This window comes from Scyliorhinus torazame, chromosome 7 (assembly GCF_047496885.1).
Source record: "Scyliorhinus torazame isolate Kashiwa2021f chromosome 7, sScyTor2.1, whole genome shotgun sequence".
NCBI lineage: Eukaryota > Metazoa > Chordata > Chondrichthyes > Carcharhiniformes > Scyliorhinidae > Scyliorhinus > Scyliorhinus torazame.
This window is the reverse complement of record NC_092713.1, coordinates 118,732,743-118,758,985: the sequence shown is the minus strand read 5'-3', so window position 1 is coordinate 118,758,985 and position 26,243 is coordinate 118,732,743. Positions and strand designations below refer to the sequence as shown.

Below are 26,243 nucleotides of genomic sequence, written 5' to 3'. Positions count from 1 at the left end.
GCAGAGGCCCCCGAGGAGGGGCTACTCAGGGAGCGACGGAACCGCCAGACGGAGTTCGACCTGTTGACCACAGGGAAAGCAGAGGCACAGTGGAGGAAAGCGCAGGGGGCGACGTATGAGTATGGGGAGAAGGCGAGTCGGATGCTGGCACACCAGCTTCGTAAGAGGGAGGCAGCGAGGGAGATTGGTGGAGTTAAGGATAAAGGGGGAATAACGCACATGTTTTGGGCGTGCCCGGCACTGGAAGGATATTGGAAGGAGTGACGGGAGTGATCTCGCAGGTGGTGAATGCCCGGGTCAAACCTAGCTGGGGGGTTAGCTATATTTGGAGTTGCGGAAGAGCCGGGAGTGCAGGAGGCGAAAGAGGCCGATGTCGTGGCCTTTGCGTCCCTCGTAGCCCGGCACAGGATCCTACTCATGTGGAAGGAGGCGAAACCCCCCGGACTGGAGGCCTGGGTAAACGATATGGCGGGGTTTATTAAACTGGAGCAGATAAAGTTTGCCCTGAGAGGATCGGCTCAAGGGTTCACCAGGCGGTGGCAGCCATTTCTCGACTACCTAGGGGAACGTTGGAGGGAAGACAGATGACCAGCAGCAGCAACCCAGGGGGAGGGGGGGGGAGGAGGTTTAGTTGAATATAGGTCAATTGAGAATGAGGTTTTGTTACTTGTGTATTATTATTATTATTATTGTTAAAAAGTTAAAAATTTCTGTATTGTTTCGTAAGTGGGAAAAATGTTGTTCAGGGAAAAAATTTTCAATAAAATATATTTAAAAAAAAAAAAGGGGGGGAATACGGTGCGGAGTGCGGTGAGAATAAACAAGGTATTTAGGGACTTCTATGGGATCTGTACAGGTCTGAGCCCCCAGCGGGGGAGGAGGGGATGCGACGATTCTTAGATCAGCTGAGGTTCCCGAGGGTGGAGGAGGAGGAGGTGGCTGGTTTGGGGGCGCCGATTGGGCTGGAGGAGCTGGTTAAAGGATCGGGGAGCATGCAGGTGGGGAAGGCCCCGGGGCCGGATGGGTTCCCGGGGCCAGATGGGTTCCCGGTTGAATTCTACAGGAAATACGTGGACCTGCTGGGCCCGTTGCTAGTGAGGACTTTCAATAAGGCGAGGGAGGGGGGGACCCTGCCCCCGACAATGTCTAGGGTGCTGATTTCTTTGATCCTGAAGCGGGACAAGGATCCACTGCAATGTGGGTCGTATAGACCGATCTCGCTCCTCAATGTTGATGCTAAGTTGCTGGCAAAGGTGCTGGCTACGTCAATTGAGGACTGTGTCCCGGGGGTGATTCATGAGGACCAGACGGGATTTGTGAAGGGTAGGCAATTAAATACAAATGTGCAGGGGCTCCTCAATGTGATTACGATGCCCCCGGTGGAGGGGGAAGCGGAGGTAGTGGCAGCTATGGACGCGGAGAAGGCCTTTGACCGGGTGGAGTGTGAGTATCTTTGGGAAGTGTTGCGGAGGTTTGGGTTCGGGGAGGGGTTCATCAGCTGGGTCAGGCTGCTATATAGAGCCCCGGTGGCGAGTGTGGCTACGCATCGGCGGAGGTCGGAGTACTTTCGGCTGTACCGGGGGACGAGGCAGGGGTGCCCCCTGTCCCCCTTGTTGTTTGCACTGGCAATTGAGCCTCTGGCCATGGCTCTAAGGGAGCCCAGGAAATGGAGGGGACTGGTCCGGGGGGGGCGGGGGGGGGAAGGAACACCGGGTGTCATTGTATGCTGACGACCTGTTGCTGTATGTGGCAGATCCAGTGGAGGGGATGGCGGAGGTCATGCGGATCTTAAGGGAGTTTGGGGACTTTTTGGGGTATAAACTCAACGTAGGGAAGAGTGAGCTCTTTGTGGTGCATTCAGGGGACCAGGGAAGGGGGATAGACGAGCTACCGCTGAAGAGGGTGGAAAGGAGCTTTCGGTACCTAGGGATGCAAGTAGCTAGGAGTTGGGGCGCCCTACACAAGCTCAATTTGACGCGGTTGGTGGAGCAGATGGAGGAGGATTTTAAAAGATGGGATATGCTGCCACTCTCACTAGCGGGTAGGGTGCAGTCAGTCAAAATGACAGTCCTCCTGAGGTTTCTCTTTGTGTTCCAGTGCCTTCCCATTATGATCCCCAAGGCCTTTTTCAAACGGGTAAGGAGGAGCATCATGGGTTTTGTGTGGGCGAATAAGACCCCGAGGGTGAAGAGTGTTTCTGGAGTGTAGCAGGGACGGGGGGGGCTGGTGCTGCCGAATGTGTGCGGCTATTATTGGGCAGCCAATGTGGCGATGATCCGTAAGTGGGTAATGGAGGGAGAAGGGGTGGCGTGGAAGAGGTTTGAGATGGCGTCCTGTGTGGGCACGAGCCTGAGGGCACTGGCGACGGCACCGCTGCCGCTCTCGCCAACAAGGTACACCACGAGTCCGGTGGTGGCGGCGACGTTGAAGATCTGGGGGCAGGCGACACGGGCGAGGTGGTAGACTCTGTTTGGTCCCCGATTCGGGAGAATCATCGGTTCGTCCCGGGAAGGATGGATGGGGGGTTTCGGAGCTGGCATTGGGCAGGGATTAGAAGAATGGGGGACCTGTTCATCGATGGGACGTTTGCGAGCCTAGGGTCGCTGGTGGAGAAGTTTGGGTTACCCCCGGGAAACGCTTTCAGGTACATGCAAGTGAGAGCGTTTGTGAGGCGGGAGGTGAGGGAATTCCCGCTGCTCCCGGCACATGGGATTCAGGACAGGGTCATTTCGGGTGTATGGGTTGGAGAAGGCAAAGTTTCGGCGATTTACCAGGAGCTGAAGGAAGAGGAGGAGGCCTCGGTGGAGGAGCTAAAGGGCAAGTGGGAGGAGGAGCTTGGGGAGGAGATAGATGAGGGTCTGTGGGCTGATGCCCTGAGTAGGGTTAATTCTTCCTCCTCCTGCGCCAGGCTCATCCTAATACAGTTCAAAGTTACTCACGGAGCGCATATGACAGGGGCTAGGTTGAGTAGGTTCTTTGGGGTGGAGGACAGATGTGGGAGGTGCTCGGGAAGCCCGGCAAATCACGTCCATATGTTCTGGTCGTGCCCGGCACTGGATGGGTTTTGGAGGGGTTTTGCGAGGACTATGTCCAAGGTGGTGAAAGTCCGGGTCAAGCCGAGCTGGGGGTTGGCATTATTTGGGGTAACGGACGAGCCGGGTGTGCAGGAGGCGAAAGAGGCCGGTATTCTGGCCTTTGCGTCCCTGGTAGCCCGGCGGAGGATTTTGCTATTATGGAAAGATGCGAAGCCCCCTAGTGTGGAAGCTTGGATCAATGACATGGCAGGGTTCATCAAGCTGGAGAGGATAAAGTTTGCCTTGCGAGGGTCTGTGCAGGGGTTCTTCAGGCGGTGGCAACCGTTCCTAGACTATCTCGCGGAGCGTTAGGAGGAGGTCAGCAGCAGCCCAGGGGCGGGGGGGGGGCGGCGTTTGGTGGGTGTGGGGGGCTTCCCTATTGGTGCTTTTAAATGTCATATGGGGGGTTATTGTATATGGGGGAAATCCAATGTACAATTTTTTGTATAATTTTTGATTGTTGTTTCTTTCTTTTTATTGGGGGTGTTTGTTGAAAATCTGTTAACATTTGAATAAATATATATTTTAAAAAAAAAAACCTTGGTCTGGGTCATTAACACTCCAATGTATAAAAGAAACATGACAATGTAAATGTTTAAGAAGGAATTGTAACGTAAAGAGCGATATGTGTGTAAGGTTATCAAAATTGAATGGAAGAAAGTCAAGGGAATGTGTAACTCTGATGGAAATGTACAGTCAAGACAATTCGAAATGTCCTGTAATCTTTATGATAGATTTTATGAATAAAGTATATTTTTTGGGCGGGAAAAAAAGGGGCAATTTAGCATGGCCAAACCACCTAACCTGCACTTCTCTGGACAGTGGGAGGAAACCGGAGCACCCGGAGGAAACTCCACACAGACAGTAACCAGAGGTCGGAATTGAACAAGGGACCCTGGAGCTGAGAGGCAGCAGTGCTAACCATGGTACCATAGAAAGATGGTCCCAGGAGAAGGTTGGTGCTGAGTATTCAGCATAAAGTCATGGGGCGGGATTCTCCGACACCACCCCCCCCCCCCCGAATCACCGGGGGGGGGGGCGGCGGCGGCGGCGAGAATCCTGACCCCGCTGCCGCTGGCTGTCGGATTCTCCGGGGCTATGGCGGGGGCAGTAATTGCCCCCCCCCGGGGCGATTCTCCGGTCCATGATGAGCTGAGTGTCCGCCGCCGGCGTAAATCACAACAGGTCCTTACTGGCAGGACCTAGCTCCACGGGCGGCCTGCAGAGTCCCCGGGAGGGGGCGTGGGGGGATCTGGCCTCGGGGTGCCTCCACGGTGGCCTGGCCCGCGATCGGGGCCCACAGATCCGCAGCCGGGCCTGTGCCGTGGGGGCACTTTTTCCCTCCGCAATGGCTGCTGTCAATCTCTGCCATGGCCGGTGTGCAGAAGAACCCCACTGCGCATGCACTGGGATGACGCCAGCACACGCTGTGCTCGCGCGCATGCGCCCACTCGCGCCGGCCGGCGGAGGCCCTTCGGCACCAGTTGGCGTGGCGCCAAGACCTTCTACGCCGGCGGGCACAACGCCAAACACTCCGGTGCCGGCCTAGCCACTGAAGGTGCGGAGGATTCCGCACCTTTGGGGCGGCCCGACGCCAGAGTGGTTCATGCCACTCCTCGGCGCCGGAGTGGCCCGCCCCGCCGGTTCGCGGAGAATTCCGTCCATGATTCTGAGAACTTTTTTGAAATCCATTTAATTTTTAGTACAGCAATGTGAACTTTTTTTCTTTTGAACTGCCAGGGTGCTTTATTGTGGGAGGTTGCAGAACATGTTAAAGTCTACTGATATTTGGAAAAGAGCAAATCTGTTGTGTTGGAAATCAGAAAGAAGAACAGAACATGCTGGAAATAGTCAGGTCTGGCAGCATCTGTTGGATGTCAATGACCCTTTTGTCAGAGCTGGGAGTACTTGGAGGTCTAACCATTTTAAAAAATAAATTTAGAGTATCCAATTATTTTTTTTCCAATTAAGGGGCAATTTAGCGTGGCCAATCCACCATCTTGCACATCTTTGGGTTTTGGGGACGGGACCCACGCAGACACTGGGAGAATGTACAATCTCCACACGGACAGTGATCCAGGGCCGGGATCGAACCTGAGACCTCGGTGCCGTGAGGCAGCAGTGCTAACCCACTGCCACCATGTTGCACGTGCGTCTAATCTTAAACAAGATGGTGAGAAGTAGAGGAAAGAACCAAGGAAAAGGTCTTTGGGTGGAAAGTGGGAGAGATTAAATGGCAAAAGGGATGATGGTGCAAGGCTAACAGAGGGTAATGGACCAAGTCAAGAAACTAGATAGGCCAGGAAGAGATGTAAGTGGGAACAGCAGAATCCTCAACATCTCATGGTCACCAAAGAAAAATAAACAGTTGCAGAAAGGTAAAGTTCTGTTCCATTGAACTTCATTGGGACAATTTCGGCCAAATAAAGAGGGTGTATAATTAAAATAGTGGGTGACCATAAGCTTCGGAGTCATAATTGTGGATTCAACAGTGAACAATACACCAGCTACAACTTCTCTCTTTTATCTGCTCCTTTTTCCTAATTGCGAAGTGTGAGGTGATGTGTTTGGATATGAAGAGGCAATATATACTTAATGGTACAGTTCTAAAAGTTGCAGAGGGACATTTGATTTAGATTTATTGTCATGTGTACTGAGGTACAGTGAAAAATATTCTGCGTACAGTCCAGGCAAATCATTCCATACACACAAAATATAAGACCTATGATAAGTACACTGGTAAATACATGAACGTAGACATTGGTTTGAAACATACGGAGTATAGTGCTACAGCAGTAGAGAAGGTGTGTAAAGAGATCGGTTCAGTACATAAAGAGGGCCATTCAGGAGTCTGGTAACTGTGGGAAGAAGCTGTTTTTGAATCTGTTGGTCCGTAATCAAGACTTGTATCTTCTGCCCGATGGCAGAGGTTGGAAGAGAAAATAACTCCGGTGGGAGGGTTCTCTGATTATGCTACCTGCTTTCCCAAGGCAGTGGAATGGATGGGAGCCAGGCTTGTGTGATGGACTAGGCTGTTTTCACAACTCTCTATAGTTCCTTATGATCTTGGGCTGAGCAGTTGCCATACCAAGCTGTGATGCAGCCAAATACGATGCTTTCTATGGTGCATCTATAAAAATTGCTAAGAGTCGTTGTGGACATGCTTAATTTCCTGAGGAGGTATCAACACTCTTGTGCTTTCTTGATCTAGCGTCTACCTGGGTGGACCAGGACAGATTATTGATGTTTACACCTCGGAATTTGAAGCTGTGAACCGTCTCCACCTTGGCACCAATGATACAGACTGGGGAGGTGGACGACACTTTGCTTCCTGAAGTCGATGTGTCTCGCGCTCTCTCTCTGTCTGTGTCTCGCGCTCTCTCTCTCTCTCTCTGTGTCTCGCGCTCTCTGTGTCTCGCGCTCTCTGTGTCTCGCGCTCTCTGTGTCTCGCGCTCTCTGTGTCTCGCGCTCTCTGTGTCTCGCGCTCTCTGTGTCTCGCGCTCTCTGTGTCTCGCGCTCTCTGTGTCTCGCGCTCTCTGTGTCTCGCGCTCTCTGTGTCTCGCGCTCTCTGTGTCTCGCGCTCTCTGTGTCTCGCGCTCTCTGTGTCTCGCGCTCTCTGTGTCTCGCGCTCTCTGTGTCTCGCGCTCTCTGTGTCTCGCGCTCTCTGTGTCTCGCGCTCTCTGTGTCTCGCGCTCTCTGTGTCTCGCGCTCTCTGTGTCTCGCGCTCTCTGTGTCTCGCGCTCTCTGTGTCTCGCGCTCTCTGTGTCTCGCGCTCTCTGTGTCTCGCGCTCTCTGTGTCTCGCGCTCTCTGTGTCTCGCGCTCTCTGTGTCTCGCGCTCTCTGTGTCTCGCGCTCTCTGTGTCTCGCGCTCTCTGTGTCTCGCGCTCTCTGTGTCTCGCGCTCTCTGTGTCTCGCGCTCTGTGTCTCGCGCTCTCTGTGTCTCGCGCTCTCTGTGTCTCGCGCTCTCTCTGTCTCCCGCTCTCTGTGTCTCCCGCTCTCTGTGTCTCCCGCTCTGTGTCTCCCGCTCTCTGTGTCTCCCGCTCTCTGTGTCTCGCGCTCTCTGTGTCTCGCGCTCTCTGTGTCTCGCGCTCTCTGTGTCTCGCGCTCTCTGTGTCTCGGTCTCGCGCTCTCTGTGTCTCGCGCTCTCTGTGTCTCGCGCTCTCTGTGTCTCGCGCTCTCGTGTCTCGCGCTCTCCGTGTCTCGCGCTCTCCGTGTCTCGCGCTCTCCGTGTCTCGCGCTCTCCGTGTCTCGCGCTCTCCGTGTCTCGCGCTCTCCGTGTCTCGCGCTCTCCGTGTCTCGCGCTCTCCGTGTCTCGCGCTCTCCGTGTCTCGCGCTCTCCGTGTCTCGCGCTCTCCGTGTCTCGCGCTCTCCGTGTCTCGCGCTCTCCGTGTCTCGCGCTCTGTGTCTCGCGCTCTCTGTGTCTCGCGCTCTCTGTGTCTCGCCTCTCTGTGTCTCGCGCTCTCTGTGTCTCGCGCTCTCTGTGTCTCGCGCTCTCTGTGTCTCGCGCTCTCTGTGTCTCGCGCTCTCTGTGTCTCGCGCTCTCTCTGTCTCGCGCTCTCTCTGTCTCGCGCTCTCTCTGTCCTCGCGCTCTCTCTGTCTCGCGCTCTCTCTGTCTCGCGCTCTCTCTGTCTCGCGCTCTCTCTGTCTCGCGCTCTCTCTGTCTCGCGCTCTCTCTGTCTCGCGCCTCTCTCTGTCTCGCGCTCTCTCTGTCTCGCGCTCTCTCTGTCTCGCGCTCTCTCTGTCTCGCGCTCTCTCTGTCTCGCGCTCTCTCTGTCTCCCGCTCTCTCTGTCTCGCGCTCTCTCTGTCCTCGCGCTCTCTCTGTCTCGCGCTCTCTCTGTCTCGCGCTCTCTCTGTCTCCCGCTCTCTCTGTCTCCCGCTCTCTCTGTCTCCCGCTCTCTCTGTCTCCCGCTCTCTCTGTCTCCCGCTCTCTCTGTGCGTCCCCCCCCCTCTGTGCGTCCCCCCCCCTCTGTGCGTCCCCCCCCCCCCTCTGTGCGCGTCCCCCCCCCCCTCTGTGCGCGGTCCCCCCCCCCCTCTGTGCGCGTCCCCCCCCCCCTCTGTGCGCGTCCCCCCCCTCTGTGCGCGTCCCCCCCCCTCTCGGCGTCCCCCCCCCCCCCTTCTCGGCGTCCCCCCCCCCCTCTCCGGCCCCCCCCCCCCCCTCTCGGCGTCCCCCCCCCCCCTCTCGGGGGTCCCCCCCCCCCTCTCGGCGTCCCCCCCCCCTCTCGGCGTCCCCCCCCCCCTCTCGGCGTCCCCCCCCCCCTCTCGGCGTCCCCCCCCCCCCTCTCGGCGTCCCCCCCCCCCCTCTCGGCGTCCCCCCCCCCCTCTCGGCGTCCCCCCCCCCCTCTCGGCGTCCCCCCCCCCCTCTCGGCGTCCCCCCCCCCTCTCGGCGTCCCCCCCCCCCTCTCGGCGTCCCCCCCCCCCCTCTCGGCGTCCCCCCCCCCCTCTCGGCGTCCCCCCCCTCTCGGCGTCCCCCCCCCTCTCGGCGTCCCCCCCCCTTCTCGGCGTCCCCCCCCCCCCACTCGGCGTCCCCCCCCCCCTCTCTCGGCGTCCCCCCCCCCCTCTCGGCGTCCCCCCCCCCCTCTCGGCGTCCCCCCCCCCTCTCGGCGTCCCCCCCCCCTCTCGGCGTCCCCCCCCCCCTCTCGGCGTCCCCCCCCCCCTCTCGGCGTCCCCCCCCCCCTCTCGGCGTCCCCCCCCCCCCTCTCGGCGTCCCCCCCCCCTCTCGGCGTCCCCCCCCCCCCCCTCTCGGCGGTCCCCCCCCCCCTCTCGGCGTCCCCCCCCCCCTCTCGGCGTCCCCCCCCCCCCTCTCGGCGTCCCCCCCCCCCCCCTCGGCGTCCCGTCCCCCCCTCTCGGCGTCCCGTCCCGCGCTCGCGCTCTGTCTGTGCGCCCCGCGCTCGAGCTCTGTCTGTGCGCCCCGCGCTCGCGCTCTGTCTGTGCGCCCCCGCGCTCGCGCTCTGTCTGTGCGCCCCGCGCTCGCGCTCTGTCTGTGCGCCCCGCGCTCGCGCTCTGTCTGTGCGCCCCGCGCTCGCGCTCTGTCTGTGCGCCCCGCGCTCGCGCTCTGTCTGTGCGCCCCGCGCTCGCGCTCTGTCTGTGCGCCCCGCGCTCGCGCTCTGTCTGTGCGCCCCGCGCTCCGCGCTCTGTCTGTGCGCCCCGCGCTCGCGCTCTGTCTGTGCGCCCCGCGCTCGCGCTCTGTCTGTGCGCCCCGCGCTCGCGCTCTGTCTGGTGCGCCCGCGCTCGCGGCTCTGTCTGTGCGCCCCGCGCTCGCGCTCTGTCTGTGCGCCCCGCGCTCGGCGCTCTGTCTGTGCGCCCCGCGCTCGCGCTCTGTCTGTGCGCCCCGCGCTCGCGCTCTGTCTGTGCGCCCCGCGCTCGCGCTCTGTCTGTGCGCCCCGCGCTCGCGCTCTGTCTGTGCGCCCCGCGCTCGCGCTCTGTCTGTGCGCCCCGCGCTCGCGCTCTGTCTGTGCGCCCCGCGCTCGCGCTCTGTCTGTGCGCCCCGCGCATCGCGCTCTGTCTGTGCGCCCCGCGCTCGCGCTCTGTCTGTGCGCCCCGCGCTCATGCGCTCTGTCTGTGCGCCCCGCGCTCGCGCTCTGTCTGTGCGCCCCGCGCTCGCGCTCTGTCTGGCCCCGCTGCTCTGCTGTGCCCCGCGCTCGCGCTCTGTCTGTGCGCCCCGCGCTCGCGCTCTGTCTGTGCGCCCCGCGCCCAGCGCTCTGTCTGTGCGCCCCGCGCCCGCGCTCTGTCTGTGCGCCCCGCGCCCGCGCTCTGTCTGTGCGCCCCGCGCCCGCGCTCTGTCTGTGCGCCCCGCGCCCGCGCTCTGTCTGTGCGCCCCGCGCCCGCGCTCTGTCTGTGCGCCCCGCGCCCGCGCCCTCTCTGTGCGCCCCGCGCCCGCGCCCTCTCTGTGCGCCCCCGCGCCCTGTCTGTGCGCCCCGCGCCCTGTCTGTGCGCCCCGCGCCCTGTCCTGTGCGCCCCGCGCCCTGTCTGTGCGCCCCGCGCCCTGTCTGTGCGCCCCGCGCCCTGTCTGTGCGCCCCGCGCCCTGTCTGTGCGCCCCGCGCCCTGTCTGTGCGCCCCGCGCCCTGTCTGTGCGCCCCGCGCCCTGTCTGTGCCGCCCCGCGCCCTGTCTGTGCCGCCCCGCGCCCTGTCTGTGCCGCCCCGCGCCCTGTCTGTGCCGCCCCGCGCCCTGTCTGTGCCGCCCCGCGCCCGCGCCCTGTCTGTGCCGCCCCGCGCCCGCGCCCTGTCTGTGCCGCCCCGCGCCCTGTCTGTGCCGCCCCGCGCCTGTCTGTGCCGCCCCGCGCCCGCGCCCTGTCTGTGCGCCCCGCGCCCGCGCCCTGTCTGTGGCGCCCCGCGGCCCGCGGCCCTGTCTGTGCGCCCCGCGCCCGCGCCCTGTCTGTGCGCCCCGCGCCCGCGCCCTGTCTGTGCGCCCCGCGCCCGCGCCCTGTCTGTGCGCCCCGCGCCCGCGCCCTGTCTGTGCGCCCCGCGCCCGCGCCCTGTCTGTGCGCCCGCGCCCTGTCTGTGCGCCCCGCGCCCTGTCTGTGCGCCCCGCGCCCTGTCTGTGCGCCCCGCGCCCTGTCTGTGCGCCCCGCGCCCTGTCTGTGCGCCCTGTCTGTGCGCCCCGCGCCCTGTCTGTGCGCCCCGCGCCCTGTCTGTGCGCCCCGCGCCCTGTCTGTGCGCCCCGCGCCCTGTCTGTGCGCCCCGCGCCCTGTCTGTGCGCCCCGCGCCCTGTCTGTGCGCCCCGCGCCCTGTCTGTGCGCCCCGCGCCCTGTCTGTGCGCCCCGCGCCCTGTCTGTGCGCCCCGCGCCCTGTCTGTGCGCCCCGCGCCCTGTCTGTGCGCCCCGCGCCCTGTCTGTGCGCCCCGCGCCCTGTCTGTGCGCCCCGCGCCCTGTCTGTGCGCCCCGCGCCCTGTCTGTGCGCCCCGCGCCCTGTCTGTGCGCCCCGCGCCCTGTCTGTGCGCCCCCGCGCCCTGTCTGTGCGCCCCGCGCCCTGTCTGTGCGCCCCGCGCCCTGTCTGTGCGCCCCGCGCCCTGTCTGTGCGCCCCGCGCCCTGTCTGTGCGCCCCGCGCCCTGTCTGTGCGCCCCGCGCCCTGTCTGTGCGCCCCGCGCCCTGTCTGTGCGCCCCGCGCCCTGTCTGTGCGCCCCGCGCCCTGTCTGTGCGCCCCGCGCCCTGTCTGTGCGCCCCGCGCCCTGTCTGTGCGCCCCGCGCCCTGTCTGTGCGCCCCGCGCCCTGTCTGTGCGCCCCGCGCCCTGTCTGTGCGCCCCGCGCCCTGTCTGTGCGCCCCGCGCCCTGTCTGTGCGCCCCGCGCCCTGTCTGTGCGCCCCGCGCCCTGTCTGTGCGCCCCGCGCCCTGTCTGTGCGCCCCGCGCCCTGTCTGTGCGCCCCGCGCCCTGTCTGTGCGCCCCGCGCCCTGTCTGTGCGCCCCGCGCCCTGTCTGTGCGCCCCGCGCCCTGTCTGTGCGCCCCGCGCCCTGTCTGTGCGCCCCGCGCCCTGTCTGTGCGCCCCGCGCCCTGTCTGTGCGCCCCGCGCCCTGTCTGTGCGCCCCGCGCCCTGTCTGTGCGCCCCGCGCCCTGTCTGTGCGCCCCGCGCCCTGTCTGTGCGCCCCGCGCCCTTCTGTCCCCCGCCCGCGCCCTGTCTGTGCGCCCCGCGCCCGCGCCCTGTCTGTGCGCCCCGCGCCCGCGCCCTGTCTGTGCGCCCCGCGCCCGCGCCCTGTCTGTGCGCCCCGCGGCCCCGCGCCCTGTGACTCTCTCTCTCTCTCTGTGTGTGTGTGTGTGTGTGTGTGTGTGTGTGTGTGTCCAATTTTTTTTAATACGTTTATAATATCCAATTGTTTTTTCTTTTTTTTACCAATTAAGGGGCAATTTAGTATGGCCAATCTACCTACCCTGCTCAACTTTGGGTTGTGGGGGTGAGATCCACGCAGATATGGGGAGAATGTGCAGACTCCACTCAGACAGTGATCCGGGGCCGGGATCAAACCCGGGTCCTCGGCCTCTCTTGCCAATGTTGATCTGCATTGATGCCTGCCAATTTCAAATTGTCATCCTATTCCTGGCCTTCTTATCTTAAACCTACACTAGCTCTACACCAGGCATTGTCAAAGTTGGGGGCGCGACCCGTGGGAGGGTCTAGGAGCCATCCATCGTGGCGCTCCCGATTGCCCAAATCCACGCAGCAGCTGGCTTTTAACTATGGCGGCTGCGAACGGCCTTCAAAATGGCCACGAGCATATTAAAAAAATGCGGCCGCACTGCGCATGCATGCCCGATCATCGGTGCACATGTGCAAAACTATGTGCATGCGCGCCGATGATCGGGCATGCTTGCGCAGTGCGGCCGCATTTTTCTTATGGTAAAAAGGCCGCTCGCAGCCGGCATAGTTAAAAGCCGGGTGCTGCACGCTCTGCCCGATTCGGAAGTGCCCGGTTCTTCGGAACGAAGCTAAGGCGGAGTTTCCCCCCCAACCACTAGCACCATCGGACCCACCTGCAGAGATCTTGCGTCATGGCCTCCACCTCGGAACACGCCTGTATCTACGTACAGCGCGCTCATCCTGCATAATGATGAGATCTCCGGCACCCAAGACAAACTCAATGCCCTGATAAAAACACCTGGTGTGACCATTGAGCCTTTCTGGCCTAGTCTGTTTGCCAAGGCATTGCCGAATATTGACATCAATAGTCTGGTCTGCAATGTTGGTGCTGGCCATCGTGCCCCAGCTGCTGCAGCAGTTGTTTCCACCGCTGCCCCTGTTGCTGCTGAAGAGAAAAACGAAGAGAAGAAACAGAAAGAATCTGATAAGTCTGACAATGACATGGGCTTTGGTCTCTTTGATTAAATGTGCCGTGCAACAACATTGTTACAATTTACAAAATATAAATAAAAATTGAATATAAAAGCCGGCTGCTGCGGCTGAAGACTGCAAAAAAAAAAAAAAAAAATCCATGTAATCTTCCTGCCTGAGAGAGGCAGAGAGCAGGTCACGGCCCCCGAACGTCGCCATCACGTGCTTTGGGCGCGATTGCGATGCCTCCATTTTGTCAGCTGCAAACAAGGTAAGAGAAAATGGTAGGTCGCGAAGGTCGGCCGGCGTGGGCCGGGAAGGTCGGCCGGTTGGTAGAAATGGGTCTCCGGAAAAAAAGTTTGAAAAACACTACAGTCCCCAATCCTTGTTTTTTTTTTTTTTGTTCCTTACATCTTTACCCCCACCGTTGGTTCCTATACCTTCCGTCACCTAAGCCATGGGCTCTGAAATTCTCTCCCTGGGCGGCATGGTGGCGCAATGGTTAGCATTGCTGCCTCACGGCGTTGAGGACCCGGGTTCAATTCTGGCCACTATCCATGTGGAGTTTGCACATTCTCCCTGTGTCTGCATGGGTCTCACCCCCATAACCCAAAGATGTGCAGGGTTGTGGATTGATTGGTCATGCTAAATTGCCCCTTAATTGGGGGGGAAAAAGAATTTGGTGCTCTAAATTAAAAAAAAAAAGAAATTCTCTCCCTAAACTGCTGTGACTCTCTGGTTTTTAAGATCCTATTGAAGAGCTACTCGGGGCAGCATGGTGGCACAGTTGTTAGCACTGTGTCTCACGCCACTGAGGACCCGGGTTTGATCCCGGCCCCGGGACACTGTCCATGTGGAGTTTGCACATTCTCTCGTGTCTGCATGGGTCTCACCCCCACAACCCAAAGATGTGTAGGGTAGGTGGATTGGCCATGCTAAATTGCCCCTTAATTGGAAAAATGAAAAAAAGCTACCTCTGACCAAGCTTTTTCATTTCTAATATCTTCTTTGGCAATATTGATTATGCTTCAGAATCGCCTTGCATTTTCTACATTTAAAGATGCTACACAAATTTGAGTTGTTACACACTGCTTGTATTTTTGACAAGATAGAAAATATAGACTGCTCTGAAAAAGCATCTCCATACGCACAAGGTCAACTGCAAGAAAAGTGTACACTTGTGGAATTTGTAATTTGCAGGATAGAGGGATTCATTTAATGTTGACTTTCAGCGACGATACTTGGCCTTTGTGATAACTTTACCAACCACTGGGATTATGCATCATGGGGTAGAAAACTCAAATGTAATTATTCACTAATTTTGCTCTTGTTTTCATAAAACCATTTGTTTGTAATATGGAGCAGTTACAACAGGAAGCACAAAGTAGTGTCTAGAGCAGTTGGATTCAAGGTGGGCTCTGCTTGGGTGCGCATACAACATGTTTTCGTGTCAGCCACCAAATGCAATGTTTAAATGTTTTTTTTCCACAGGTGGTAGTGGAAAGGGCATGGGGTGAATTTTGAAGAACAATAAACAAAAGCAAATGATCAGTAAAACAGAATAATCAAGGTGTGGGGAGGTGACAGCCTAGTGCGATACTATTGTGTGTGATTATGTATAAACAAGAATAGTGGGTTTATCTGCATTTCTCATTATTGGCACGGTAGCACACTGGTTAGCACTGCTTCACAGCGCCAGGGACCCGGGTTCGATTCCTGGCTTGGGTCACTGTCAGTGCGGAGTCTGCACGTTCTCCCCATGTCTGCATGGGTTTTCTCCGGTTTCTCCCACAAGTTCCGAAAGACGTGCTGTTAGGTAATTTGGACATTCTGAACAGGCGCCGGAGTGTGGCAACTAGGGGATTTTCATTTATTATTATTAAAAAATACATTTCGGGACATGAGTAATATGAATTAAGAGCTTGGATTTTTTTTAAACCATGATTGATTGAAGGATCCAATTCTTTGTGTCCTTCACTGAGGTCGACTCTTGTTATTGTTAATAGCTTTGTTGGTGCCAAGTGGTAATAAAGATTTTAGCTCTGTTTACCTAAAGGCTAAGTCACTAATTCTTCATGACCAAGATAGTGAGGTAAATACATGTTTTACCTGTTAACTTTTGTCCTGGACAATTGCTAAATTGGAGCTTTTTCTAATATTGTATAACTATTTGTCTTTGATTTAAAACACAAAAGTGGTTACATTAGTTAACATATATGCAGGTTCTCTCTGGAAAGGTTAATTTTGATTCTGCAGAAGACATAAAATATATTACACCTTTTCTCGGCCTGAACTCAAAAGAGACTTTTAATGTATTAAGATGTGCTATGGGATATCTTCTGTTTCAAAACAAATGTAGATTGGCAACCCATTCAACCGTACTGCAGAGTAATGTATTGGAATTTATATGGAGTTATGGAAAGTACAATGGCCAAGATCAGGTTTTGGAGTTTGTTGCAAAGATGCTTTTTTAGATGTTTTTGTAATACTATATTCATTTTATTGAACATGAGCAATTTCTTTCCCCCCCCGTAGTCATTTACTTTGTCGAGGAAAAAGATTGTCCACTACACCTGTTTTGATCAACGAAAACGAGCTAATGCAGCATTCCTAATTGGTGCCTATTCTGTAAGTGGTGGTTTTATTTATACTTGCACTTTCATTTTCTCTGATTTGATGGAATTGACTAGAAAACCTCATCAGTGGAAAGTACTCGGCAGATAGGATTTTCAACACAATAGGCTTTCAACACGGCTTGAATACTGAAAAATCCAAAGCACTTTTTAACCTTAATGTATTCTTTTTGTTCATTAATTGCTTGCTTCACTTTGCTTCTAATTTTCTTTCGCTCCAGCTTTCTTTTTCCAACTCTGGTCTATTGTATATTTTACCCCTGCCCCAGCTCAACCCACCTTCAGCCACACCCATCAATCGCTGTACTACAAGTTCTGTGATGATTGAAGCCTCTTTACATTTCAACCATGCTCTTATTTTGGAATCGTTTAATATATTTAAAGGACTTCCGGGTGCGGCTATGCAGAGCTAGGTCGCATATTCGGTAGCTCCCGCTTGGAACGGACTTTTGGGCTCTTTTACAGGGCCCCCACGGCATTTGTTTGACATTTCCCGGTGTGGGAAGAAGACTGCAACATTCCCCTGACAGTGTCCCCCAGGAATGGTATGTCTTTTGGTTACCAGACCCAGCAGAAACAGTAAAAGATCTGGCTGTAACTGCAGGAGAGAGGGGCCTCTTCCCGCATGCAGGCGGGGGAAGGGCAAGCTTAAAGCTGCAAGCTGACTTGAGGGCCTCTATTAAAGGTGAATTCTAGCAGCAGAGGGAACAACTGTGAAAAGATCTACCAAGGCCATTGAAGAAGCGGGGCGAGCATTTGGCAGCTCCCGTCTGGAACGGACTCTCAGACCTTTTTCAGGTGTTTCCATAGACTTTTTGGGGCAGATTGGTGAAGCGAACACTGCCAAAAGGATTCCCTCTTGAGACTTCCGGTTGCGGCTATGCGGAGCTAAGTCGCACATTCGGCGGCTCCCGCAAAAACTGACTTTTGGGGTCCACCAAGGGCACTTTTCCGACATTTCCCGGTGTGGGAAGGAGTTAATAATAGCTCCCCGTCAGTATATGGCTTTAACTAGGAGCGGGGCGACAAAAAAGGTGGTGGTGGACCAGAAGAAGGGAGGGAAGAAGGACAAAATGGCGGCGGGCGGAGACCAGGCAGCATGGAGGCAGTGGGCGGAGGAGCAACAGGAGGGTATCCAGCGCTGCCTCAGAGAGATTAAAACGGACCTGCTAGAGCCGATGAAGGCTTCTATTGATAAGCTGCTGGAGACACAGACGACCCAGGGGGTGGCGATCCGAGAGGCTCGACAAAAGATCTCTGACAATGAGGACGAGATCGTAGGCCTGGTGGTAAAGGTGGAGGCGCACGAGGCGCTCCACAGGAAATGGCAGGAGCAGTTCGAGGAGATGGAAAAGCGGTCAAGGCGGAAGAATCTGCGGATTCTGGGCCTCCCGGAGGGGCTGGAGGGGCCGGACGTGGGGATCTATGTGGTCACCATGTTGAACTTGCTGATGGGAGCGGGGTCCTTCCAGGGGCCCCTGGAGCTGGAAGGGGCCCGTAGAGTGTTGGCGAGGAGGCCCAAGGCTAACGAACCTCCGCGGGCGGTGCTGGTGCGGTTCCATCGGTTCGTCGATCGGGAGTGTGTGCTCAGGTGGGCCAAGAAGGAGAGGAGCAGCAGGTGGGAGACCGCGGAGGTTCGGATATAGTTTGGATATATCAAGACTGGAGTGCGGAGGTGGCGAAGAGGAGGGCCGGGTACAATCGAGTGAAGGCGGTGCTGCACAGAAAGGGGGTGAAGTTTGGCATGTTGCAGCCGGCGCAACTGTGGGTTACCTACAAGGACCGGCACCATTATTTTGAGTCTCCGGACGAGGCGTGGGCCTATGTTCAGGCCGAGAAGCTGGACACAGACTGAGGGTCGGGATGGGCGATTGGGGACTGCGGTGGATATGTTATGCCTATTTTTGGTTCGGTGGGGGGCGGCCCTTTGCATTGTTTTGGGTTTCTTTTTCTCTTTCGTGTTGGGGAGGGTGGATGGGGTGGGTTGGGCACTGTTTTGGTTGATGGCGGGGCCTGGTAGGTGGAGAGCGTGGGCTTTTTTCCCGCACCAAAGACGTGGGGAGGGTTTGCCGCACAATGGGAGGAGTCGAAGGGGAGGCGGGAGTGGCCGGGGTCAGCAGGAGTCAGCTGACTTGCGGAAGTGCAATGGGGGAAGTAAACCAGCTAGGATGGGTCCTAGCCGGGGGCGGGGGGGAAAGAGAATCGAGTTGCTGCTGCTAAGGTCAAGGAGGAGCTGGAGCGAGTGGGGGGGGGGTCGAGACAGGGGTATGCCGCTGTGGGGAACGGGCCGGGTGTGGGGTGCGGGCGCGGCTGGCCGAGGAGGGGTCATGGCTAGTCGGCGGGGGAAGGGTGCGGGTAGCCCCCTGATCCGGCTGATAACCTGGAATGTAAGGGGACTGAATGGGCCGGTTAAGCGGGCCCGCGTGTTCGCGCACCTGAAGGGGCTCAAGGCGGATGTGGTTATGCTCCAGGAGACACACCTGAAGGTGGCAGACCAGGTAAGACTGAGGAAAGGGTGGGTAGGTCAGGTGTTTCACTCTGGGCTAGATGCCAAAAATCGAGGGGTGGCGATCTTGGTGGGAAAGAAGGTGTCATTCGAGGCGTCGAGCATTGTGGCAGATAATGGCGGTAGGTACATAATGGTAAGTGGTAAGTTGCAGGGAGAGAGGGTGGTACTGGTCAATGTGTATGCTCCGAACTGGGACGATGCGGGTTTTATGCGGCGTATGTTGGGTCGGATCCCAGACTTGGAAGTGGGGGGCCTGATAATGGGGGGAGACTTTAACACGGTGTTGGATCCGGCACTGGATCGCTCCAGGTCTAGGACGGGTAGGAAGCCGGCGGCGGCTAGAGTGTTGAGGGGATTTATGGACCAAATGGGAGGGGTGGACCCTTGGAGATTTGCAAGGCCGGGGCTGGGGAATTTTCATTCTTCTCACATGTCCATAAGGCTTATTCTCGAATCGACTTTTTCATTTTGAGTAGGGCTTGATAGCGAGAGTAGAGGATACCGAGTATTCGGCAATAGCCATTTCGGACCACGCCCCGCATTGGGTGGACTTGGAGATGGGGAGGAGAGGGACCCGCGCCCGCTGTGGCGCTTGGAGGTGGGGCTGTTGGCGGACGAGGAGGTGAGCGAGCGGGTCCGAGGAAGTATAGAGAGGTACTTGGAGACCAACGACAACGGGGAGGTCTGAGTGGGGATGGTATGGGAGGCACTGAAGGCGGTGGTGAGAGGAGAGCTGATCTCCATTAGGGCCCACATGGAGTGGAGGGAGCGGGAGAGGCTGGTGGGGGAGATGGTGAGGGTAGACGGGAGGTATGCGGAAGAGTCTGTGGAAGGATTGTTGAGGAAGAGGCGCAGCCTCCAGGCCGAATTCAACCTGGTGACTACCAGGAAGGCGGAGGTGCAGTGGAGGAAGGCCCAAGGGGCGGTCTACGAGTATGGGGAAAAGGCAAGCCGGATGCTGGCGTATCAGCTTCGGAAGTGGGACGCAGCTAGGGAGATCGGGGGAGTTAAGGACAGGGGAGGGAACGTGGTGCAGAGTGGGGTTGGCATCAATGGGGTCTTCAGGGACCTCTACGAGGAATTGTACTGATCCGAGCCCCCATGGGAGGAGGGAGGGATGGGCTGCTTCCTGGACCAATTGAGGTTTCCAAAGGTGGAAGAGGGACTGGTGGCAGGACTGGGGGCCCCGATTGGGCTGGAGGAGCTGATCAAAGGGATAGGAAGCATGCAGGTGGGGAAGGCACCGGGGCCGGACGGTTTCCCGGTCGAGTCTATAAAAAATATATGAACCTGTTGGGCCCGCTGTTAGTTAATGAGGCAAGGGAGGGGGGGGCTTTACCCCCGACGATGTCCCGGGCACTGATCTCCTTGATCCTGAAACGGGACAAGGATCCTCTGCAATGTGGGTCTTACAGACCGATTTCCTTGGTAAATGTGGATGCCAAGGTGCTGGCGAAGGTCTTGGCCACGAGGATTGAGGATTGTGTGCCACAGATCATCCATGAAGACTAGACGGGGTTTGTGAAGGGGAGACAGTTGAACGCGAATCTGCGGAGGCTTTTGAACGTTATCATGATGCCGGTGAGGGAGGGGGAGGCGGAGATAGTGGTGGCGATGGATGCTGAGAAAGGGATGAGGCAGGAGTGTTCCCGCTCTCGCTCTCGCTCTCGCTCTCTCTCTCTCTCTCTCTCTCTCTCTCTCTCTTCTCCCCCCCGCTCTTCGCACTGGCGATTGAACCCCGGGCTATGGCACTGAGAGAGTCGAGGAACTGGAGGGGGTTGGTGTGGGGTGGGGAGGAGCATAGGGTGTCGCTTTATGCGGACGACCTGCTGCTGTATGTGGCGGACCCAGTGGGAGGAATGCCAGAAGTAATGAGGATCCTTGGGGAATTTGGTGACTTTTCGGGGTACAAGCTCAATATGGGGAAGAGCGAGCTGTTTGTAGTTCAGCTAGGGGACCAGGAGAGGGGGATTGGCGAGCTCCCACTAAAAAGGGTGGGGAGGAGCTTCAGATATTTGGGGGTCCAGGTGGCCAGGAGCTGGGGGGCCCTGCATAGGCTTAACTTTACAAGGTTGGTGGAGCAAATGGAGGAGGAGTTCAAGAGGTGGGACGCGTTGCCGCTGTCCTTGGCGGGTAGGGTGCAGTCAATCAAAATGACGGTGCTCCCAAGGCTTTTGTTCCTGTTCCAGTGCCTCCCCGTGTTTATCCCGAAGGCTTTTTTCAGGCGGGTTAACAGGAGTATAATGGGGTTTGTGTGGGCGCGAGGGACTCCGAGGGTGAGAAGGGTGTTCCTGGAGCGGAGTAGAGTTGGGTGGGGGCTGGCGCTGCCCAACCTCTGTGGGTACTACTGGGCCGCCAATGCGACGATGGTGCGCAAGTGGGTGATGGAGGGGACGGGGGCTGCATGGAAGAGGCTGGAGACGGCGTCCTGTGTGGGTACGAATCTGGGGGCGCTGGCAACGTTGCCGCTGCCGCTCCCTCCAAGGAGGTATACCACGAATCTGGTGGTGGTGGCGGCGGCATAGGGGGGAAGTTGGGGCCTCGGCGTGGACCCCATTACTGGGGAACCACCGGTTCGCCCCAGGAAGAACAGGTGGAGGGTTTTCAGGGTGGCACAGGGCAGGGATACGAAAGGTGAGGTACCTGTTTGTGGATGGGAAGTTTGCGAGCTTTGGTGAGCTGGAGGAGAAGTACGGGCTTCCCCTGGGGAACACCTTCAGGTAACTTGCAGGTAAGGGCGTTTGCCAGACGGCAGGTGGTGGAATTCCCACGGCTGCTGCCACACACATTACAGGTCAGGGTGCTCTCGTTTGGGGGGGGGGGGGGGGAGGGAAAGAGAGAGAGAGAGATCACGGAAACTTACCAGGTGATGCAGGAGGAGGAGGCCTCGGTGGTGGAGTTGAAAAGTAAGTGGGAGGAGGAGTTGGGAGAGGAGATCGAAGAGGGGACGTGGGCAGATGCCCTAGGGAGGGTGAATTCTTCCTCTTTGTGCGCGCGGCTCAGCCTCATACAGTTTAAGGTGCTGCACAGGGCACGCATGACCGGGACAGGATGAGCCGATTCTTTGGGGTGAGGACAGGTGTGTTAGGTGCTCAGGGAGTCCAGCAAATCACACCCATATGTCTGGGCATGCCCAGCGCTGGAGGAATTTTGGAAGGGCGTAGCGAGGACGGTGTCGAGGGTGGTAGGATCCAGGGTCAGACCGGGCTGGGGGCTCGCAATATTTGGGGTGGCAGAGGAGCCGGGAGTGCAGGAGGCGAAAGAGGCCGGAATTCTGGCCTTTGCGTCCCTGGTAGCCCGGCAAAGAATTCTCCTTCAGTGGAAAGATGCGAGGCGCCCAAGCGTGGAATCCTGGATCAGCGATATGGCAGGGTTCATTAAATTGGAGAGGGTGAAATTCGCCTTGAGAGGGTCGGTCCAAGGGTTCTTTAGGCGGTGGCAACCGTTCTTAGACTTTCTGGCAGAACGATAGACATTGGTCAATGGCAGCAGCAGCTCGGGGGGGGGGGGGGGGGTTACTTTATTTTTGTTTGTTATTTACACTGGAGGGTCTGAGGGGGTGTATGCACTTGTTGTGTTAAGTCGGGGTGTTAATGTTAATTTATTATTTATGTACAGGGGGGGGAGGGGTTTGGGGGGTTGCTTTTTTAGATTGTGTTTTGTACTTAACCCTGTTGGATTCTTTTTTCTTTCTCATTTTGTTATTGATATTTTATGAAAACCTTAAATAAAAATTATTTTTTAAAAAGTGGAAAAAAAAAAAAATATATATATATATATATATATATATATATATATTTAAAGGCACTAAAAGAGTTAAAGTTTCCTTTTTGAGCTCATTTGCTGCCAATATTTCCCAATCTTAATTCCCCTTCTCCAGTTGTTGTGAGCCATCTTCTGGACAACTGCTTGGCTTACTAGGCTATTTCAGATGGGAGTTAAGAGTGAGCTGTATTGATTTTGGTGTAGATCAGACTGTATGATAGATTTCCTTCTCTAAAGGACATTAGTGATGGATTTATTTTTTCAATAATCCAGTAGTTGCAGGGCCTCTGATATGAACCTTTTAACTTCAATTTAATTAATCCACTTCAACTGCTACGGGTGGGCTTCAAACTTGTACCTTCAGATCATTGAACCATAACTCTGATTACTAGCCAGTATTGTAACCACTATGCTATCATACTGCTGTTACCCGATTGGTACTGGTCCGAAGGTGGTCATTGTACAGGAGTGAGGTTTCATAAGCAATACTACAATAGCATTTTGCATTAATCTGATATCTAGTAAAACATCCCAAAGCACTTCACATTCCAAACAAAATTAAATTTGAAATCAAGCCAAGTAAAGACCTGCTCATCTGACATAGAGCTTGTCAAAGTGGTAGGTTCTAGGTCTTTCTTAAATTAGGAAAAGGGTGGAGAATTTTCAAGGGGGGAATTCCAGAACACTGCATTTTCTGTCTATCTCATGCCAGACCTCCTGGCACATGAGGTAACCCATTTCTTCCACTGCTTCTTGTCAGAACAAGGTTTTTGATTATCTTGAATGTCATTAGGGCCCTTGTATGTACCATGCTTGGTGCTACTGCCTTGGACACAATGTGTTTCTTTCATTGCTCCCCTCGTACAAAAATGCAATACCGTACAACACTAAGGCTGTGGTATTATGAGCTTGTTAGCGGAATAATTGAGCATCAATTAGACTTTTGTTCAGAAACTGTTGCAGTAGAGTTTTGCATTTCACTTTTGAATATTAACGTCTATTTTTAAAATGCTTTATTTTTGCAGATTTCATTTCAAACTGCTTTTGATAGCAATACTTGCTGCAGTTGAAAATTGAATATCTGTTATTGGTCTACAAATTAGAAACTTGCACACATTTATCAAGATGCCTTCGTAACCGTTCAACTGCATTAAGTAACTGCTACATCTCTGCCCTTCATATCTGGAGAAGTCCCAGGATCAAAATCTACTATGTTGGCTCCTTACTCTTCTTTCACCGAGGCAACTAGCAGTAGATTTGCTTTTGTCAATAGTAAATCTATATATTTGTTTTGCCCAAAAATGGAAATTGCCCTGCGGAGCAGCAGAGTTAAACATCTGTTGCTGTTTTTAAATTTAAAAAAATGAGATGTGGGTGTCACTGACAAGGCCAGAGAGGCCTGTTCGGGTATACAGAGGGAGAATTCAGAATGTCCAATTCATCTAACAGGACGTCTTTTGGGACTTCTGGAAGGAAACCGGAGCACCCGGAGGAAACCCACGCAGCACAAGGAGAACATGCAGACTCCGCGCAGTCAGTGACCCAGCCGGGAATCAAACCTGGGACCCTGGCACTGTGAGGCAACAGTGCTACCCACTGTGCTGTCCCTGATGAAATATCAGGGAGACCAAAGCAACATGATTGTGTATTCATTGATCTAGAGAAGGCTTCTGACTAGATACCTAGGGAGGAAGTCCGGAGATGTGCTAGAAGTGGTAGAGTCCAAAAGGTATGTGCAACTATTATAAAACTGGTACATTGGAGTGCCAGACAAAAGTAATCAGCATTGATACAGGAAGGTACCACAGTCAATGATGTTTGGGCATGGCATTGAGCTATGTGGTGGGAATGAAAAGAATATGATAAAATATTTGGTGAACTGGAGAAGAACACTGGGTTGTAGTCCTACAGTCCAGAAGGAGGCGTTCAGCCCATCAAGTCTGCACCGACCCTCTGAAAGAGCAGACATGGGAGAATGTGCAAACGCCACACAAGCAATCACCCAAGGCCGGAATTGAAACTGAGTCCCTGGCGCTGTGAGGCAGCAGTGTTGACCACTGCTTCTGTGCCGACCCTGATGATCAGTAGACCAAAGATCCAATTTATGGGCTGCCAATTTGAGCCTAAAGAAGAGGATCAGAGTGAAGGTTTATGGGTGAGAACTTGGAAAATGTGAGTTGAGTACCTCGGGGTCAGTGATGGTAGAAGATGTATGGAAATTAAGCAATGGTTGAGTTTGACTCTAGCTCAAGTAATTTGAAGTGCATTGGAGTGTTGTGTGATTAAAAATTACCACTGAAGCTGAATGGAAGAATTTACAGGACCACTGAGATCAGCCTAGTTATAATGTACAGAAACAGTATGGAGTGATAAAGAAAGGACAAGTACAGGAAGCAATACAGCAGGGGTCAATGAAGACCGAGAACATTGAAGAAAGTAGCGAAGAAGCGATGGAAGTTGTTGGGTCATCTGGTGGGGAAAGCGAAGAAATGTGGTGACGTGAGTGATGGAGATGTGTCTGCCTGGAAGAAGGAGAAGAGGAAGTCCTAAGGCCAGATGGAAAGATGAAGTGGGAAGAGGCTTAAATGCAATGGAATTGGAAGATAAATGGGCGACTGACTGGAGCGGATGGAGAAGGATGTCGCAACCTTGTGTGACATGGACATGGGGGGGGGGGGGGGGGGGGGGGGGTGCTCATGGTGTATATTGAATGCAAATTTGTTCCAGCAGATATTATGTCATGGTCACAGAATAGCACCCTTTGGCCCGACGCATCTGCATGATTAATTACTGGTTTGTGCTGCAAAGACTGCCAAATATCTTGAAATGATTCATCTACCCAAACATATTTAGGGTGGCATGGTGGCGCAGTGGTTAGCACTGCTGCCTATGGCGCTGAGGACCCAGGTTCGATCCCGGCCCCAGGTCACTGTGTGGAGTTTGCACAGTCTCCCCATGTCTGCGTGGTTTCAACCCCATGCCCAACATGCACAGGTTAGGTGGGTTGGCCATGCTAAATTGCCTCTTAATTGGGGGAAAAAAATAATTGGGTATTCTAAATTTAAAAAAAAAACATTTTTGATTTGTCTATGTTCTTTGGACTATTGACAAATCGCCTGGTTTTGTTCAGACAGATTTCTTGCTCTGACTCCTTCATTGCTCTTTCATCTATTAATCCTTGCCAGCATTTATGAAGCTGCAATATACATTTTCTTTTATGCTAAACCCTTCTTTCTGCTCAGTTTGTCAAGCCATTTGCCTCATAATGTCATTCTCAAATGAGTCAGAAGATCATCGATCATAGATTCAAGTTTTCAATCCAGGATGAGTGCATAGCATCGTGGTGTAGTGCTGAGGGCGGTATGTCACTGGAACGAAGTTGTTTAAACTTAGTACTAGTTGCCTCTCTGGATAGCTGTAAAGGTACTGGTTGCCTCTCTGGATAGCTGTAAAGGTTATTTTGACAAACTTAGAAGAAAAACAATTCTGTAATTCTGATCAGCATTTATTCGTAACCACATAAAAACAAAATAACCAATTTGGTTGGTATCTTTGGTGTTTTTCTGTGAGCAATTAATCATGTGAGTAATTAATAGTGTTTGCCTAAATAAGTGACTAAATTATTCATACATTTTTTTGACATGTTCTTGGGGCCATAAAATGCTATATAAATGCAAACTAACCATGTCATTCAAAGCAAACTTGGTTGGAAGGACTGGGCAAAGTTGCAAATATGCATTTTACTTGGTTCTCTTAAGTTTATTGAACCTCTTCATTTAAAATTCAACTTTATGTTGAACAAGATCAGATTTGATTTAGCAGGTTTGACCTAAAAAAAAAGTTGGTTTTAAACTAATACGCTTTTAATACAGGGATAAAACAACCATTTCCACAAGGCAAATAAATGCATCCAATTTTTGAGTACTGACAACACTACAAGAATTTTCTGTTACCTACTTTGACCGTGGCATTCAAAAGGGAAGGGGGAGAAAAAGTATTAATATCAGCTCTGGCATTGATACTGAAAAGTCACCAAGTAATCCTAGTGGCCTGTCAGGAGTGTAGCATATATTAGCTAGTGCCTACAACTCAAATATCAGTCTCCGATTTGAATCAGCAACAAATCAAATAGCTTAGCCAAACTGTGGCATTTTTAAATGCACTATTTTGATGGACTGCAAGATGGGTACTGCTCATAAGTTTTCTCATTGTTCGTCACTGATCTAGTTATTCAGTTCCAACCCCTTTCCAGTGGTAATTACTTTTTCTTATTAATGTAGGTTGCAAATGTGGCACTCAGCCGACTGTCTTGAATGTTCCAGGATACATGTGTGACTGGCGACAAAGGCTTTGATGTTTTCTAAAGTTATTAAACTGATACAAAACATTATTTGAAAATTGATTTACTTGTGAATCTTTTAGTTTCTGCTTTTTTGAGCAGTGCAAAGGAAGTTTCATGATATGGAAATTGTGCGCTGAGTAAGCTGTAGTTTTAAGAACGA

General features: G+C 54.8%; 1 protein-coding gene across 6 annotated transcripts in view; it reads left to right on the top strand.

Moving 5' to 3' along the window:
• The window catches only part of cdc14ab (cell division cycle 14Ab), a 333,919-nt gene that overhangs the window by 41,141 nt on the left and 266,535 nt on the right, over window positions 1-26,243 (top strand). For 5 of the 6 annotated variants that reach the window (XM_072511378.1, XM_072511373.1, XM_072511375.1 and 2 more), the window contains exon 4: window positions 15,370-15,462. The exons of the other annotated variant lie outside the window; for it this stretch is intronic. In XM_072511378.1, the coding sequence (XP_072367479.1) occupies window positions 15,370-15,462 (93 nt within the window). The remainder of the gene's footprint in view (window positions 1-15,369; window positions 15,463-26,243) is intronic. 6 annotated transcript variants of the gene reach the window in all.